This window comes from Apis dorsata, unplaced genomic scaffold (assembly GCF_000469605.1).
Source record: "Apis dorsata unplaced genomic scaffold, Apis dorsata 1.3 scaffold_406, whole genome shotgun sequence".
NCBI lineage: Eukaryota > Metazoa > Arthropoda > Insecta > Hymenoptera > Apidae > Apis > Apis dorsata.
In genome coordinates, this window is record NW_006263664.1 from 12,985 (window position 1) to 33,235 (window position 20,251).

The window sequence follows — 20,251 nt, forward strand, 5'->3', positions numbered from 1 at the left end:
TATTTTTCAAACTGAATCTAAATAAGAATACATTTTCAAATATTCCATATGAAATTAAAATATAAAATTTAAAGAATAATTTGTCTGAATACATTATTATAGCAGATATGCAAAATTAAAAAATCAAATTTTTTTTAATAAGCATCTGAATACAAACAATATCTGTTTATAAATAAAAAATTAAAAATCAATTGGAAATATATATGTAAATCAAAATTATTTTTTCATATTATTCTGCATATTTATATAAATAAAAATCATTCTTCTGTGAAGAAGTTATGTCGAAGCGAGAACGAGAGATCCACCGTCCTATTTCGCGGCGGAGGAACGGGAAGAGAATAGTCCTTCTCATTTTTCGGAATAATAAACAACAACACTGTGTTGAAGTTATCGCGTCGGCTCGTGAAAGCGGTTCCCATTGGGAGTCTTATGATGCTCCACCCTCAGCAAAGGCTGCGGGACCGTCGGATGGGAATCTGTGTCGACCGGATGGCGGTCCGTGGAGATAGCAACGCTAGTATGCTCTCGGCATCGCCAAAGCATAATTCGAAATTTTGCACTATGTGACATTCCTCCCTCCTCTTTCTTCCGCACTAAAGACATGCCTAAGCGAAATAGGCGTCGCGAGAGGAATAATGGAAATGTTCGCTAAAGGTTCCCAATGCTTCCCAGGCGCCAAAGAAGATCTCTCCTGTGAGCGTTTTGGTCAACAAAAGTCTGGCCGGAATGTTTACGAGAATTTCTTCTTCCATAAAAAAAAGTATGTAGATGTTAAAGTTGAAGAGTGGTGAATGACTTTGAATATTGCACAAATGGAATGCTTAAAATGATGTTACTATTCGAAAGACCATCTACTATTGTAAAATTGTATATTTGTTTATATTATGAGCTTGTATAGTGATGAACGAATGGCGATACTTTGACTTTTTGCGACTAACTGTGATGATTCTAACTGTATTTTGATATACATTGTATTGTCGTCGAATTCCATCTGTTTTCGTTTCTATTTCTATATCAACTCTATCGTAAGACTGTCGTGACCCTTGATTTTTCCTTCAATCCTTGCCTTTTGGGAAAATATATAAAGAGAGGGGGTTGGAGGAACCAATGGTCGAATTGGAGGGCGGCTTCGAAGAGTGGGTCCTTGTGGGATCGTGTCGCAGCGCGTGGGGATCAGAATCTTTGCGATCGCTATCACATGGAATGCAAATGTGACTTATGAAATCACATTTCATTGCTATGATATCTTTGTTTAAATTAGAAATCTGGAAAATGTTAAGGAAACCATGCCCGTTCATAAATTATTGTCAGGTTATTAAAAGTACTTGAACAATTGAAAACACAATCCAGGTTACCTAATCGCTTCACAAGTCCTGTGCTTAAATAGTCAAATAGTAAAAGAAGAAAATATTCAAAATTATTGTAATCTATATAAAAATTGGAAATATAGTTCTAAATTATATGATATTTTAGATAAATGAATTTTGAACTAATTCAATTATTCGAGTATTCAGTTTAAATAAATGAATATTATATTATATTTATTATATTAGATCATATTTATTATGTCATAAATCTGACTTTATAATATATAACTCAATAAATCAATAAAATATTATATTATCAATATATTATATATTATACTATACGATTATAACACAAAAATTTATTTATTATAAATAAATTAAATTAATTGATAAGAGAAATATTCCATGTTGATAGGACAGACAAACAATAAATAAATGCACTGATTTGGCTGAATGAACACATGTTTAATAAAACGTAATTGAGTCTGTTTGTTACAATAAATGAAAAATATAAATGTGAAAGAAAACTAATAGACTAAAACTAATACTTAGACATGAAATAGTATCATTGGCAACATTCAATAATTCAATCAACATTCTTTTTCGATCAAAAAAGAAATATTTCGAGACTATATTCTAAATAAAATTAGAAATTGTGAGAAAGGAAAAATGCTACTTGAGGTTCGCGTCTATTAAATCTATTGAATCATCTGAGAATCTTCGATTATGAATGTTCATTTCGAATACCTAGAAGAAAGAAGGACTTTAAAAAATTTAGTGTAATGATAAGAAATTTAATGTAATGAAGAAATGTATCTTTATTGATTACGAAGAAATCTGAAGAAATTATTGGATTTGATTATCAATAGAAATAAGTAGCGTAGAAGCAAGCGATATAGAGTCTCGTAAAATTTTGATTTAAAAAATTCTGATAGAATTGAATTATGAAAAAGTAGAAAAATACTTGCTATAGTGTAATAGTGTAGTAGTAATTTCTACTCAAAAATAGAAGAATACAATTGTTTGAAAAATAATAAAGACAGTATATTGAGAAGAAACATTTTAGGATACAAGTTGAAATAAAATTGAAATTTCAATGATATATGAATATTGAATGTTTGAATATAAACTTTTATATGAAAAATATATGTTCTAGACTTTTTCTAAAAGAAAAGCTAGATTAAAGTAATGAATGAGAAGATAAAGAATATTTTCTAAAAATAAAATTTGGAAGCTAATCGAATCTGAAGAAAAGATATCTACGATCGTTAATTGCAAAATAATCTATAGTATGAAGCTAAAGTCCGAGAAATTTAAGGCTCAGTTTGTTCGAATTTGAATGAACTGAAGATTAGCCAGTTTTGATTATAAAACAGCTTTTCTGAAATCTTAGAATGAAATCTTAGAGAACGTTATATATTTTAACCTGAATAATGAATTTGGATACATGTACGGACTTAGATATCTATATGAATTTAAATAAATGGAATCAGAAATTAAAGAATTATAGAATGTTTAAAATCTATAGAATTTAAATGTAGTGTTTATAATCTCTGCGTATTCATTAAGTGGTACAACGATGATATGATTGCTGTCGATGATGAATTGATTCTTGACATAAGATTCAAAGACAAAATAAATTATTAGAGCGTTATAGCGTTAATTTGAAATTATTATTTGTAATGAAATCATTCATTTTCTGAGTTTTTGGATAGATCGTTTAAAAAATGGAAAAATAAAAATCGAGTAGTCTATGATTATCAGAATTTTGAAAATTTTTGAAGTGAAAAATTATTACTCTACAAGGATTAGGATATCCTACAAGGATAGTGGACAAAATATCTATATAAATGTTGAATACTGAGATTAACGTAGATAATGAAATATTCACATATTTAATTATTATAATGGCAAAATCTAATTTCGCGTTTGAAAAATCATTTTGGCTTTCAAAATCGATAATTGATTTTGGAAATTCATAACAAGATATTTAAAAGAAACTATGAGTTAGTATGAAAGTAACAACGGTTTGTAAAGAAAATATCTAAACACAGCGACATCGATCACATATGAATATTTCAGATGATCATGTATAGGAAATATATTAATGTCGATTTAATAACAAAACCATAATGATAGATATGTAGTGGTATCAATAGCTATCAAAGAACTCCGTTTCTTAGAGAATTTTAACTCAAAGAATTTACTGCTGATTATAATTGAACTTCATTGATAATAGTCAAGATAAGATTTATTTAATATAAATATTTTTTACATCAAAAACAAAGCATATATTAATTATGATTCTACACATATGGAATTATTTAATAGAAATTCTGAAAATCATTGAATTAGTTAAAAAATAGTTAATAAGTACATAGTTAATCTGTACGTTCTTTAGATTTAATACTTATGAATTTTTATTTTATTTTTTAAAATCAAAATAATAAATAGATAATAAATTTTTAATAAAGAAAATATGAAGAAGCATATAAGAAGGATCATATGAGAAATTGAACTATTGAATTGAATAAAAATTTTCATGCAGTAATTTTTACATCAATATTTTAAATCATGTATTAATATTCCAGATTTTCATTTTAAACATTTTTAAAAGTAAATACAGAATACAAAAAATAAAATAATATAAAAAATGTATTATAACATGATTCTAAACTTCTGGAAGATTTATAAAAATACAAAGATGCATGCAAAAATGACATTGATTTCGGAAATTTTTTTTTATTGCATTGTATTTTACTTATCACAAATATAAAAAGATTAAAAAAATCATAAGTCACAATTTCGATCTTTTGAAAAAAAATACTGTATTTTCACTAATTGATAATTTTCACGAATCTATATTGATAATATAAAATCATCCTATAATGATCTTTACGCATCATGTATATAAATATTAAATATAAATGATCGATTTTCGAAAAGTAATTTATGCTTCATAGTAATTATTCTTAAACTCAAAGAAAATATAAAAAAGAAAATATATAAAAACAGTTTAAGCAAGAATTTTTTTTATTGTTATATTGTATATTGTATACTATTTATCATAAAGAATAAAGGAAGAAACTATAGAACGCATATTGTTCTTTTGAAAAAGAATGTTTAAGTTTTATGATTATTTAAATTCATTTTATTTACGGCTTATAATATTTACAGTATGTTTTTTTTTTGTTTTTTAATGAACATTTACAATATGATTTTTTCGAATATTTATTAATATATATATATATATATATATATTATATATTATATATATTTATTATATAATATTCCATAGTATAATAGATTGATGCAACATTATTCAGCAAATTATTCTTAAGAAAATTTTCGATTATACAAAATTCAAACATTTCTTCTAAATGACAATATTTTTTGTTTAATATTTATTAACAAATTTTAGATTGTGAGAAAATCTATCATAATATTTCAGATATAATATGAATTTCGAATTTGTCTCAAGTATTACAAATTATATATCTTAACTATTAAAAGTTATATAATTTGGAACCTTGGGGAAATTTATTTTAATTTAATTTTTTATTTAGTTTTTATTAATTATAGAATAAATTTTAGTATATTTCATAAGTCCAGAGAATTTTCTCTTTTAATAATCCTGGGTACATGTCTATAGCATTTAATGCAGATTTAAAAATTCTGTAAAAAATTTTTAAATAAAAAAAAATAATTTTGTAAATATTTATTTTATAAAAAAATGCCATTTTATAAATATATAAATATTTTATAAACTTACAATTACTTACAATTTTGTAAATTTACAATTATTTTGTAAAACAGTATTTTTTAAAAATATATTATAAAGAAATATTTATAAAAAATATAAATAAAATGAATGTTTACTATACAAAATTAATTTTTTTTTTTAAGAAAACGGTATATGATTTTTTTTACTCATTGAAATATTATATAGTATTATAAAAAAATTGATTATAAAAATCATATTTAAAATAAAATTTACAATTATTTTTTTAACAAATCTTCACTGTTGCGAAAGCATAGAATTATCTTCTAAATTCATAATAAGTAATTTATAACATCCATTTGATATGCTACACAATAGATATAGATTGAATAGCAAAATTAATATTTTTTGTTTAATTTTATTTTTATTATTTTTTAGTTGCAAAAATTAATTATAAATTTATATTTTTAATGCGAATATTTGCACTATTTTTAAATATATTTGTTTTTGTGCTATTATATAATTATAAATCTTAATTTAATAATAAAGATTTTTTGTGAATACTTTTTGTATGTTTTATTCATATTGAATAAAATTAAAAAAAATTTATTGCGTTATTAATAATTGCTAGAATATTTAGCTTATGTCATATTGTTTATTTGATAGAAAATATAAAAAGTAACAAATGGCTAATTAATTTCATTCCCCACCTTTCTATCAAATTTTAACACCTAAAGATAAAATTTGATAAAAATCTATTAATAATAATAGTAGTTTTATTAATGGATATCAACTTTTAAGTTTAATAATAAATTAATTATAAATTAATAATAATAAATAATAATAAATTCAATATTTATTTGTTGAATTCATGAATTATGAATTATGAATTTTTTTATAGGGAAAAATATAATAGATATTTATTTATTTAAAGTCTCATGCATAATATATGTATAATAAAATCATGTATATCAATAGTATATATCAAATGTTTTTATATAATAGGCAAAATTGTAATTTGTAAGAATTCAATCGGATTCAATTTATTTGCGGATTGATCAATTTATTGGATTTCAGTGTAAATTGCATAAAGATTTATACATTGGATATTTGTATGTGCGATAAAAATATGATATATTAGATATATAAAAGATATATAATAAGATATATATAAATGCATTCTTAAAATTTAGAACAAAAGAATTTGAATCAGATATTAAAAGTGATAAAAGTAGTCTTCTTAATATCCAATAAATGAAGAAATTGTAGGACTTTTTAAAATAAAAAAATTTACTTTGACTAAATTGTTTATAATCATTATTTTTATTAATTTTCATAACATTTAGCATATTATAAGTTAAGTTTTAGTAAACGAATTTTATCTATCCATAGTATAAAACTAAATATTTATTAACTATTTTCATATTAAATCATTTATATGAATATATCATATTTTGAATTTTGAAACAATTTTTGATATGAAGATCAAACCATTCGATGCAGTTTACTGAATATTTAGTAATTATTTAAAATAGAGAATTCTTCACTGATTTTAATAATATTTTTGCTTAAATTGTAAAAAACAAAATTTTTTAATAAATTTTTCCTGCTGAATATTGCTCTACTTCAGTTTTCGAGGTATTTATAAAAAAAAGATTGCTATTATTAAATAAATTTTTTTTTATATATATGTCCATAATTGCGTATTAGTCTCTGTCCACTTTATTATCTATAAACACACAATCGCAGCGAATAGCATCCAAAATGTATAATAAACTGTCAAAAATTACTTTCTTATAGATTATGATGGACTTAAATTTCAAATCCAATTTTACACACTCTACAAATTTTAAGGATTATGAATTCTTTATGGATTATAGTTATAACCATATGCAAATATCAAGAATGATGCTAATATTCATTGTAATTTCGATTGCTTAAAAGTTGATTATATTATACTATTATATTATATTATTTTTATATTTTATTTATAGTATCCTAAGTATTGAATTTGACATTTTAAATCATAATCTATGAGCAAATAGATTTTTGACTAATTCCTATTATATGTTTAAATGCTTGCTGCCGTATTTATATTAATAGAAGATATATTAATAGAGATATGATTATATATATAAAATCGGAAGTATAAAAGAAATTTTATTTATAAAATTTTTTGTATAATAATTTTTTTTGTAAATATTTCAAAAATTAAAACCGCGTAGTGATTATAAATAAAATTAAAAAAAAATGATGAAAATGTTGATTTCTATAATATATTAAAAAATTATCCAGATTGGATATAAGGATTTTTCTATTTCGAATTTACCGATTATTGATGTTTTATATCTGATTGATACATTTCGATTATAAATCTTGTCACTTATAGAAGAAAATATTGACATAAATGCAAAGAAAAATTTACAAAGAAATCGATTTTATTGCAAAATTGCATTGTTCACATATATCACTTCATTCATTCATTTAACCATTTAATATATTAATTTAATAATGTCGTATTAATAAGTAATATTTAATAATAATACAATATGCAATTTGTATTAGAATGATAATATGACAATATATAATAAGCATAATTTATTTTTTATTTTAATTTTAATACATTCGTTGTTACTTTTAGTATATTAATATAGTATATTAGTGTATAATTATAGTGTATATTAGAACTTAGCAATAATAATCTACGTACTATCTATCGATACTGCATAGATTGATGATCAATGAATTATCACTAAACTCACAATTGCAAAATGCCACTTTTTAATATATTCACTATTATTATTGAAATATTATTAACGAATAACAAAGATTATCAGATGCTGTGTTTTGATAATGATGGCGAATAATTTTGTATCATATAATTTTGTATCAACGTAATTTTTATATAATTTATCTATAAATATAGAAACAAATAGTTTTTTAATATTTTTTTGATGGCAAATCAATGTTCAGATACTGAATAAATGATGTTCAATGGTGTTCAGACAATTGAACAAACGGCACAGGATGATGCTGCATCATCTTACCTGAGAAGAATTACTGCAAACACGTGCGGAATAGCTTCCTAGGAAAACAACGGACTTTGTGAGAGGCTCTGTCACTCAAGATCCATTTTAGAAATTTTCTTTAAATTGAGAGTGTTCAATTAGTGAGTTGGTCCATAATGTTATTGGATAGTGTACCGCACTGAAAACTCGTAAACTCGCGAGATGAATATGGAAGGAATTTTACAATAGGTATGAGTATTTTGAGAGAATTTTTTGAATTTTAGAACTTTTCGACTCTTTTTAATTTTTAGAAATTTCTTTTTGAATTTCCGAACTGTCGAAATTTTAAAATTTTTAATTTTTAATTTTTAGAATTCTTCTGAACTTATAATCTCGAACATTGAATTTAATGATAAATGTGAACGTTCATTAGTATATGAATTTTGTTTTTGATCGTTTTGGGAAAACTTTTTGAACGACCAGAACTTCTAAAACATTAGAAACTAGAACTCGAGAACTACCAGAACAGTCAGAATCTTCAGAACCTTTAAATCTTTTGAACTTTTAGAATTCTCTAACCTTCAAGAACTTTTTGAACTTAGAACTTTATCAAATTTGTAACTCCTTAGGTAAACCGTCATTAGCATATGGACTTTGCTTTTGATCGTCTTGTTAATGAATTTTTTAACAGTGAATTTTGTAATAATTATTTTTATTACTATTCTATAGCTCTAGGAACAGATTGGATTTTAACAAAATATTAAAATTGCTCACTTGTCAAAATCATATTTAATTAACAATTCATTAACATCGTAGATTAAAGAATATAAGTAGAAATATCAAGATTTTGCCCTATATAGTATTATCTTTTTACAAGAATTGTATTTCAAATATGATGACTAAAATCTTTCATATCAATTAATAGTTATTATTTATTTATTATAATTAATAGTTATTTTATTTATTTAATAGTTATTTTATTTATTTAATAGTTATTTTATTTTATTTTTATTTAAATCGTTTAATTATTTTTATTTAAAATGTTTGTAATTTCTATACAAACATAATTCTGTAATTCTCATTCAATAAAATTTATTTTAGTTTATTTTTAAAGAAAAAACTGATTTTGAAAGAAACAAAAAAAATAAGTTATAATTATTTAATTATAATTTTAATTATTATAATTTTAATTTCGATATATTAATAAAAATTTAAAATATTTTTGACTATGATATAAAAGAAAATAAAATAATGAATTAAAATACAAAGTGTGAAACTTAAAGTGTGAAATACATGAATTAAAATTAAAATTAGTAATATAACTAAAATTTTTTGAATATTTAAAAGTTTAATTATAGATACAATGTATTATCATAATAATTATGATAATGGATCAATCATGATTATATAACTCAAATATATGATATTGCAAAAAAAGGAAAATTATTCGCCTAATTATGTTTTATTAAAAGTATTGTTTTATTAAAAATAACTTTGTATCATATTATTCGAATTTGTATTCGTTAGATTTTATCTTTATTTAAAAGAAGTAAAAAAAATCATGATATTTATGCAATATATTGCATATGAAATTCCTCAAATTTTTTCATTTTGATTTTTATATTTATTACTATTTTGAAACTTTTTATGCAAAACATTCAAATTTCTAGCAAAAAAATGTGATATCATGTGTTAAAGTTGAGTTATTATTATTAAATCAATGAATTTCTATTAAAATTCATATATTATAATTAATGTGAATAATGCTGCAATGTACTAATCAATTATCGCTTAATTATGATGCTTTAAAATGAACAATTATTTATGATTCAAATTTATTCAGTCATTTTTATGTTATTTAAAATATGATTTGCAATAACATAAAAGAATAGTTGCAAACAATTACATTAGATTTTATATGATTTTCAATATTTTTCAATATTAATTATAATAGATTAAAATTTATTATTAATTAAAATAGATATATTATGCCATAATAGATTTATCATTATTTATATTAGATACATAGATTTAAATTTAATTGATATATGAATGTAAATCTTACCTCGTCTTTAATAGAATTATCCAAATAGCAAATTTCTAATTCTCGAAGCAAATGTGCTGTTACTTCTACCTATAAAATAGAGAATTACATATTATGAAGTTTTTTACTTTTATATTAATTAATAATTTTATATGTTAAAAAATAATCTTACCTCGCGATAATAATTATTACAATGATTATTTAAAAAAATAGTTTTTGCTGAACTTACAAAAATCCATAATAGAAATAATAAATTTTCTTTATTTGTTAACAAATCTGTTAACTTTAATATAAAAGAAAAATATATATTATAAAGTCCACACGTTATTAATGTAAAATGTACTGCTAAGTCTAACAGAATTTGATAAGTATAGGCACGATTAAGTTCATGTGAAAGTTTGAGAATCTCAAAATGCATATATCTTTAATATATAAAAAAGAAATAAATTAATAATAATAATAATAAATATTTTATTTATATTATTGCGAAATTATTAAATAAGTAATACCTCATAAGTTGAAGAAAATGCCGAGTAAAATGTTTTGTATTATAATAGTCCATTACAAGTATAAACTTATGTGCAATGTGTGATTGCATTTTGTATCTTATTTTTAAGTCATTTATATTCGACACTTTTTTTATAGTCACATTCATTTTATGCAATTTATCTATTAAAATACTTAACAAAAATTTAAAAATATAAAAGATAAAAGAATTTACACAAATGAACATATAAGTTTAAGAGTATAAAAATATTTATGAATTTATTTTAGTTTCTTGTGAGAATTATGATATTTTTTTTGGATTTAGCAAAAAACTGGAAATTATTATTATATCTATTAATCTATTATATCTATTAAATTATTATATCTATTTTCCTAATCAATTTAGTTTATGAATATTTTTCTTTTTATATAATTTACCTTATGAATATAACAAAAGTAAAAATCTCCAAATAAATAATTGTAATTGGTATGTATATTAAAATATACGCATTTTCATATGTGAACCAATATATATTTAATAAGCAAAGGCTTGACATCGTTGTGCTCCATATAATTAATGATTGTGTGACAAAAAGAAAAGTTTTCCTATAATTTTTTTCAATACCGAATGATTCTAAAGTATTGTCTATTTCTTCACATTTCGCAATAATTATTCTTGAATGCTATAATAATCAGAAAAGAAGAAAGTTATAAAAACTGTGGAAATTTTATAAAAATAAAAAGAATTATATATATNTGAAATTATTTTTTTCTGTTTTTATTAATAAAAATAAACAATAACAAATAGCATTTAAATTTTGAATGAAATTTAGACTACTTTATATTTATAAAAAAAACTGATATCTTGTTATTTCATTTAACAATGTAATAATTGATTTTCTTATTAAAGAATCTGAAATTAAAATGAAGCGATGAATTATTTTTAAAATTAAATTCAAGTTATTGGGATTTGTAATTTTCTCTCTTATTAGCATTTCTTTTTAATTACAGAAAGAATCATTAGTAAATAATTATAATAATAAATTAAATAATTAATTAAATATAATTATATACATAAAATCATTTTTATATGAATAAATATTACACATGTGTCTTTACATTTTATTTTTATTTTTATTACATTTTATTTTTTATTTTCTCTATCCTATCCTATATTTTTAATAATACAGGCTAATATTTAAAATATTCTTGAAATTTTCGATTATTCTCAATCTTCGTTCTTAACATAATTAGATAATAATAATATAATATAATTGTAATATATAATATAATATAAATGTAATGTAATATAATGTAATATAGAATAATATAATATAAAATAATTAACGTGAAAATCCATTCAAAATTGAATTGTTCATCTATATCTATATTTTTTTATTAACATTCTTGGATATAATGAGTATATCGATCATAAATTATTAAAATTATTAATAAAGGTTTTAAAATAAAATTCTATCCAATAAGCAACTTCATAAATTTTCAGAAATAAATACTTTATTTCTGTTTGTATTTCTCTGTTATATTCGTAAGATTATTTGATATCAAATATCTTGCATTGTTTATTCTTTTTTCTATTCTGTCTTAAGAATTTTTCATGAATGAAATTATATTACAACTATTTATTGCAACTGAATATATATATATTATTACAACTGAATGGTTTTGAATATATATATTAGAGACATGTGTATATATATATTGAAATATATATTTTCACTGTATCAATATATATTACCCTTAATATATTTATATCTAATTTTTTATTAAAAATAAAAATAAATATTCGAATATTTAGATTTTACATAAATAATTTATAATACATATAATTATACATTTTAGATGAAAATAATTATGATTTTATGATTTTGGTTAATAACGCTATTTGAAAGACTTATAATTCAAAATAATTAATAAAAATTTTGAGTAGCTCAAAATAGCAGCAAAATATTAGAATAATAAAATACTATACGTGGATTCTAATAATAATATTATAACTTATTATATAAATATTGTATTATGTATTTTATAGAAATGTTATTGTAAAAAATTTTTTTTTATTATATTTTTGAACTATATGTACATATATATATATCATATATGTACATCAAATACAATATAGAACACACAGCAATGGATAATTTATCAAAAATTATTAAAATTATTAAAATAAGATAATTTCACGTCACAAAATAGATAACATTTCTATGACTTAATAATAATTGATCTAATATCATATAATAAAATTATTTAAAAAATCATAATAAATATGGTAAATTTGAATACTATTATCTATTACAACGTGAGATTGGTTATTTGCTCTTTTATTTATTATTAAATAATCTTTTATTAGGAATTAATGAACATTTTTTATTTATAAAAAAGAATTACTTTTACATTATTGTTTTTTTTATTATAAAATTTTTATAAAGTTTCTTTAGTTTTAAAAATAACATATGTACTAAATAATCCAATATTATTCGAATATTTGCTCCATTTTATATTTATTAGAAAAAGATATATTATTATATATCATTTATCTAGAAAAAAATATATAAAAAAAAAATAAAATAAATCGATTTTTATTTAATACAATCAAATCTTTATACGTAACTCGAAAACTTCTATGAGATTACATTTTATTCATTCTTTTTATTTTCTTCTATTCATTTTCTTGAAAAATACTATAAATCAAAATATAAACTTATTTAATTCATTTGCTGTTTTACATACAGATTATTCATTATTGATTATCTCAAAAACTGAAGATTCTTGATGTAATTTCAACATTTTTTTTTTTTTTTTGCAAAAACTTTCGTTGGGGTTTTGTTAATGGGTTTTTAAAAAAAAAAAAAAAAAAAAGAAGAAACACTCAAAAAGCGTAATCAATCACAAAGCGTGTCTATTCGAGCCGTGTTCGCTATGTCATATAGCGTTGGCTACGTGCTTTAGTCGATTAAGCATAAACAAATCCAAGCAATATATCTAAGAAAGTATGTTGAATATTATAATTTATTCATTATTCGTGATATAATTCAATATAATTTTATTGATAAAAAAACATTTATTATATTCAGTTTTTTGTTAATAATTTATTATTATAAAAGTTATTATAATAATTATTTATTATAATAATTTATTATAATAATTAATTTATTATATGAAAGTTTTTGCAAAAAAATGTTGAAATTTTCAGATAACATTTTTGGGATATTGTGTATATATTATCTATAATGAAATTCAAAATATTCCGATTTCCACAAATTTATTTCTATTGATTTCTATAAATCAAATTAAATCAACTTTATTATCTACAATTGAAATCAATTATGCGTGACAATATATGTTTTCTATCTTTTTTCTTTCAATTCGTAATTATTTACAATACTCGAAAATAGAAAAAAAATTAAAAATTTTTCCTTCTTTAAATCTTTAAAATTAAAAAAAAATCATTTACATAATTTTATAATATTTTTATTTAAATTATAATATTAAAATTTTTATTTATTAAATTGTTAGCCGAAAATTTTTTTATCATAATGTTTTATAATTCGAAAATCTTAGCTATTTTTTGAGATTCAAATTACCACACTGAATTATTGTAAATATTACAACACAGTACATATTATGTAATGTTTTAATAAAATACTATGTAATGACTTAATAAAATAATTTAAAAAACAGACGGAACTTTTACGTTTGTTTGCCTCAAATATTCGTCAAATCCAATATTTATTATATTTTTTCAAAGATAATTCAATATTAGTTCAAAAATCTAATTTCATTATCCGATTCATTACTAAAAATTGTATATTGTTACATATTCTTTATTTCATTTTCTATCATTAACAAAAATGAATTTAGAATAAATTTATTTTTTAATAAAAATATATTTCCATTTAAATTTTTATTTATTTGTTAACAGGATAGATATTGAAAACTAATTATTCCTTTTTTCGTTATTTTTTCTAGAAAAATGATTCTATAATATATTCAATATTTATCCGTTTTTCAAGAATGAATTAATAACGAATATAGTCATTCTTATATAAGCATTATTTTATTTGCTTTAAAATATATATTTATTAGAAAATTAAAAGATTAAGCAAAAAATATTAATTATAAGAAAATAAAATGTACATTTTCGAAAAAATTATACCGCATTCATTTTTAGATACATAATTTTTATCTATAATATCGAGTTATTGATGTATAAAGTAATTATTGATGTATAAAGTAAAAATAATTAAATTTAATCGATATTTCTATGTATATGATTATAATAGATGTTAGTATTCTGAGACTTTTTATAATAGTTGCATCAGTTTTAATACTTTCTTTATTAAGATTAAATGTTTATCTGTAAACAGTATTTTGTTAATAATATAAAATCATTAAAGAGATTTTAATTTTCCATTCTTTAAAAATTGTTTTTCATTTGAAATTAAAAAAATTTATATTGAGTAAGTAAGAATTAAGTAAGAATTAAGTAAGAATGCGAAAAAAAAAATTCTCGTTCCGAGAATTTTCGAGAAGCAAAGATTGAGAATTATTCACGATATGTATGTAAAATCATTTAGATTACTAAAATCTAACATAAATCACAAGTTACAATTATATTAATATTACTTTTTACTTTGTTAAAATAGATAGAACTTTAAATAGAAATAACTGATAAATGTTAGCTTTTTACTAGATTAAAATATTACTCATCATTAATTATAATTATAAAATAAAGATTTTTTTTATATCTATAGTTACATTCTATTTTTTTGGAATTATTTTATATAATACGTTTATATAATAAATCACGATTAAAAATAATTATGTGCACATTGGGAATAATCAAAAAGTGAATATTTTTATATAGCATTTTTGTTCAACAATCTTATAATATTCTTACTATATTTTATTATTATAGCTTTAAAAATACTTACTTTTGTATTCATCATTCCAAGAATTATAAAAATCATAACAACTATGACAATAATAAATAAAAAAAATTTAAAAGTGATTTCTGCATATGCAGGCCAATCTTCGTAATTCCTTCTCAATGCTGTGTAAAGATAAATAATACATAGAATGATGCTTATACCGGCGTATATTATACTACAGCTATATCGTAAATTGCCTTTTGATTCAAATATACGTAAACTAAATATTTCATTGATTGTAATCAGAGGTGCGAGCGAAGCATATTGAGTTCTTGGTGTCCATATTAAGATTTTTGTTATAATTTTATCAATTATTACGTCTAAAAGCACAACAAATATTGGAATTATGATTAAATGAATTGTAACAAATAATTATTCTGAGAAAAATGAGACAGATTTATAAAAATCGCAAATGTAAATTAATATATAATATTATATATAATATAAAATATATAATATATAATACAAAATATATAATACAATTTTACAAATATTCAATATTTTTTATTTAAATCTATAGTTACATTGTATTTTTTTGGAATTATTTTCATAGAATAATGTTTTTTTTCTAAATTGTATAAATACAATCTATAAATTAATGTGGAAACAAAGAAATAAAATTTTGAGTAAAATAGATCAATGTTTAAAACCATCGAGATAGTTTATTTAAATAATCATATTTCTTTATCATTATTATTAAAAAGATTACTTCATTATATAAGGAATTCCACATATATGATATTTGCTTACCTTTCATACTCTTTTTATTTTTGTTCATGTAAATAATTATATTTAATTTATATATTTTAATTTTCACTTTTTTACTAATTATCTATTCTGTTTTTTTACATTTTTAATACTAAATTGTTATATACTATTGCAGAATGAATAAATGCATCTATTTGTATACCCATTATAATATTTTTCTCATTTCATTTATGATTAATCTGATTAAAGATTATCGTCATGTTATCTGGAGTACAATATATTTATAATTATATATTTTCAAAATAATTTTTCTTTAAGAATAATCAGAGATCATATGTCATTTCACATGTTTATCGATAATAAAAATGATACAAATTAAGATGTAGAATAAAAAATAATAAAGAAAATGTTAAGCTCAATTTAATCTTCTTCCAAAATTAAGTTATATGAGTTTTATATTATGAGTGATTAATGAGAATTAGAATGTTTTCCATTAGAAATTCCTTGTAAAAATATTATGTTTTATTTGTGATAAAATCTTAACACATCAATTTTTTTTTATTAAACCATATCGTTGATTACTTTATATGATAAAGTATGATAAAGTAAAAATAAAATACGTATAATACGTAAAAATACATATAAATGTAAAAATATTTTAAATTATTTTAAATAATTTGTTAAATAACCTTTCAATTTATTGAATATATAATCAATGTAAGAAAATAAATTATTTACATTTATAAAAAACAATATAAGAAAAATGAACAAAAAAAATTAACAAGAAAAATATATAATGAAATTAAATTAAATGGAAACACATTTATATTATTAAAATATTATTATTATTTTTATTACTAATTTTTATTATTAATAATTTTAATATTATTATTATTTTTATTATTAAAATAATTTTATTATTAAAATAAAAATAATAATACATGATATATTACTACAAAATAATGCAAAAATAGTATATAATAATTTATAAACAATAATATGTAACTAGCGAGTCATATAAATCTGATTTAATTAGTGGGTCTTTCTATTGTTTGTTCAAAAAAATATACATGTTTAAATGATTTTTCTATCATAAATTAACCAGTATATGATCAGTAAAACAAAACATATGAAATATGATTCTGCGAAACAATTAAAAAGTTATTATACATATTATATAATTTTCCTGAAAGATGAAGAGAGACAATTAATTCGCTAATTATCAGTTGGTTAGATCTCAATATAAGTGATAAAATATACTTCATGTTGGAAATCAATATTTTTTTCTTTATTCAATTCAATTTTCTTTATTCAATTTTTTTCTTATTCAATCTTTCCTTCAATATAGCAAATACGATATATTTTTCTTATGAAATTATTAGGGTATCTCATAAGTTTCTTTCGCACTATACTAGGAATGATTTAAATTGGCTATTTTTATATGAACATACAGATTTATCTATTACGGCAACGGTTTCAGTCTTCCCAGATCTTTTTTAAAGTTCATTTCGTTAGTGATACAGTTTCTTTTAAAACTTTTTAGTATTTTCGATTTTTATTTTTTCTATTCTATATTGTAAATATTTAGAAAATTTTTGGAATAAATCTTATCGTAATATATCTCATAATAATATCTTATTTGATGTGAATAATAAATATAATATTGTCTGCTTAAATATTGCAGATTCGCATTATTTAAAGAGATGTTTTTGTGTTATTCGAAAAGTAGTTTCGTTTTTTTATGACAATAAAATATATTTTTTAATAATATATATGTATTTTATTTAATTACATATTGATTATTGTAGTCGAATATATGTTGCCATCTTTTAGGTAGTAGCATGATTCCATGCTCGTAGAACTTTTGATTTTTGTTTGCAAAAAATTGATCCAAGTGATTTTTGACATTCTCATTTGAGATAAACGTTTTGCCATCTAAAGAATTCTGTAATGATCGAAACAGATAATAATCTGATAGTGCTAGATTTGGCGAGTATAGTGGATGTAGTACCATCTCCCATCCAAATTGTAATAACTTCTGACGAATCATTAAACTCGTGTAAGCTCTAGCATTATAGTGATGAAATACCACACCTTTCCTGTTAATTAATTCAGGTTTCTTTTGTTTGATGGAATCCTTTAGTTTATCCAGTGCAATTAATTGCACTTCCAAATTAATTGTACAATTGTCAGGTAGAAACTCAAAAAAAAAAAAAAAAACAGCAGAGAACATCACTTTTTTCTAGTGAATATTGGTTTTTGAAGTTCCTTGCGCCGACTTTCTATTGCTTCTTGATTGTTTTCGTTTAATATTATCGTAAATGATCACTTTTTATCTCCAGTTCGATTCGCTTTAAAAATAGATCATTTTCCTCACGTTTGAGCAGTAAATTACAGATATCAATGCGACGGAGTAAATCTCTTTCTTTGAGAACCTGTAGAACCCAAATATCGAGTTTCAAAACGAAATAAAGTTGTTTCATGTGATCAGTCGAATTCGATAAATTCAATCTCATAACAATTTCTCAAGGTATTATTCGTTGGTTTGCTTCAATCAGTGCCTTTATTTTAATATCGAAATTATCGAAACGAAATTTTGAAAACCAGTTTTGGTGTTCTGTTAATATACCTTCTCTATAGATTTCACATAATTTTTTTCTTGCCTGAACAACATTCTTATCTTTTCGGTAATAAAAAAATAAAATATGCAAAAATGCTTTTTTTAATCTTGTATTTTTAATACACAGGAAAAACACAATCGCATAGAATCAAACGAATTTTTCTTATAAATAAATCATGAAATGTCAACTTTTAAAATATATAATAACAACATGGTTTAGAATGACGTTGGTTGAATAAACATTCAACTAGCGACATTTGTGTAAAAAAATGAAATTACTTTCCGAATAATCCAGAATCATGAGATCAGAATTATGTAGAATTGTTAAAAATATTTAAAGTTAATTGAAATCGCACAATTTTATTTGTAGTTTTATTATATTGAATGTTACTAGTGGCACTATGTTTATGTTAGTAGTTATTGATTTTCACATACATACACTTTAAATATATTGTAACAAACACGCGCAATTATGTTTTATTAAACAATATGTTCATTCAGCTAAATCAGTGAGTTTATTTATAGTTTTATTTATATTTTATTTATATTTTTTTCCTATCAACAAAAACTAATATATAAATCAAACGATTAATATAATTATCGTGAATTATATTAAGAAGCTTAAATATGAATTATAAATTAAATGAGATAATATGATAAGATTCATTTCAAAAATTTTTTATACATTTATATCAATATAGAATAAAAAAATAAAAATTGAAAATATTAATAATTTCATAAGAAAAATATGTTGCATTTGCTATGTTAAATAAAAGAATAACATCAAATATAATGTTTAATTTTACAATAGAAATAGAAAAGAAAGATAAGAATTAGAAGAATGATTAGAAATTGGATTAAGAAAATCGAATATTAATTATAGACCAAGAATATATTAATAAAAACATCATCCTACGACATCAATTCCACAATTTTTAAGAAATCTGTCTAAAAATGAAAAGAAATCATTTCTTTCTATATTGAAAATATTAATTTTCAATTGTGCATCAATATTGGAGAAATAAGCATTAGGCAATTTATTATTAAATAATTTAAAAAAAAAAAGTTATTTGCGAAGAAAAAGAAATTTGCGAAGAAATTAATGGTGTATCGAATTTCATTACAAATCAAAATTGGTTTTGGAAATTTAAAGAAAGATATAATATTCATCAATCAGTCATTCATTTCAAACAAGCTGATGTAGATCTGCAAAATAATTTATTTTTATTTAAAAAATTTAGATTATTTCAAAATGGTACAAAAAAATATTGCAACACAAAATAAAAATAATATATTTATTATTAATAAATATATTTATATTATAATAATATATAAATATAAAATAATATATTTACAATATATATGGATTGCAATCAATCAAAAAGTAATTGCAAAATGTAAAAAT

At 20.8% G+C, this 20,251-nt stretch overlaps 2 protein-coding genes across 3 annotated transcripts in view; both read right to left on the minus strand.

Annotated features, from left to right (window-relative positions):
- LOC116186068 (gustatory receptor for sugar taste 43a-like) overlaps positions 1-10,703 on the minus strand; it is a 12,465-nt gene extending 1,762 nt beyond the window's left edge. For both annotated transcript variants that reach the window (XM_031512240.1, XM_031512239.1), the window contains exons 1-3: positions 10,590-10,703; positions 10,253-10,502; positions 10,102-10,170 (exon numbers count right to left, since the gene is read on the minus strand). In XM_031512240.1, the coding sequence (XP_031368100.1) occupies positions 10,102-10,170; positions 10,253-10,502; positions 10,590-10,678 (408 nt within the window). In that variant the 5' untranslated portion in view covers positions 10,679-10,703. The remainder of the gene's footprint in view (positions 1-10,101; positions 10,171-10,252; positions 10,503-10,589) is intronic.
- Positions 10,704-10,745: 42 nt separating this feature from the next.
- LOC116186066 lies at positions 10,746-16,302 on the minus strand. The gene is made up of 4 exons (XM_031512237.1): positions 16,269-16,302; positions 15,522-15,838; positions 11,074-11,249; positions 10,746-10,749 (listed from the first exon to the last, which is right to left on the minus strand). Exons 1-4 carry the CDS (start codon positions 16,294-16,296, stop codon positions 10,746-10,748), a joined length of 525 nt encoding a protein of 174 aa, XP_031368097.1. The 5' UTR covers positions 16,297-16,302.
- Between the last annotated feature and the right edge of the window lie 3,949 nt (positions 16,303-20,251).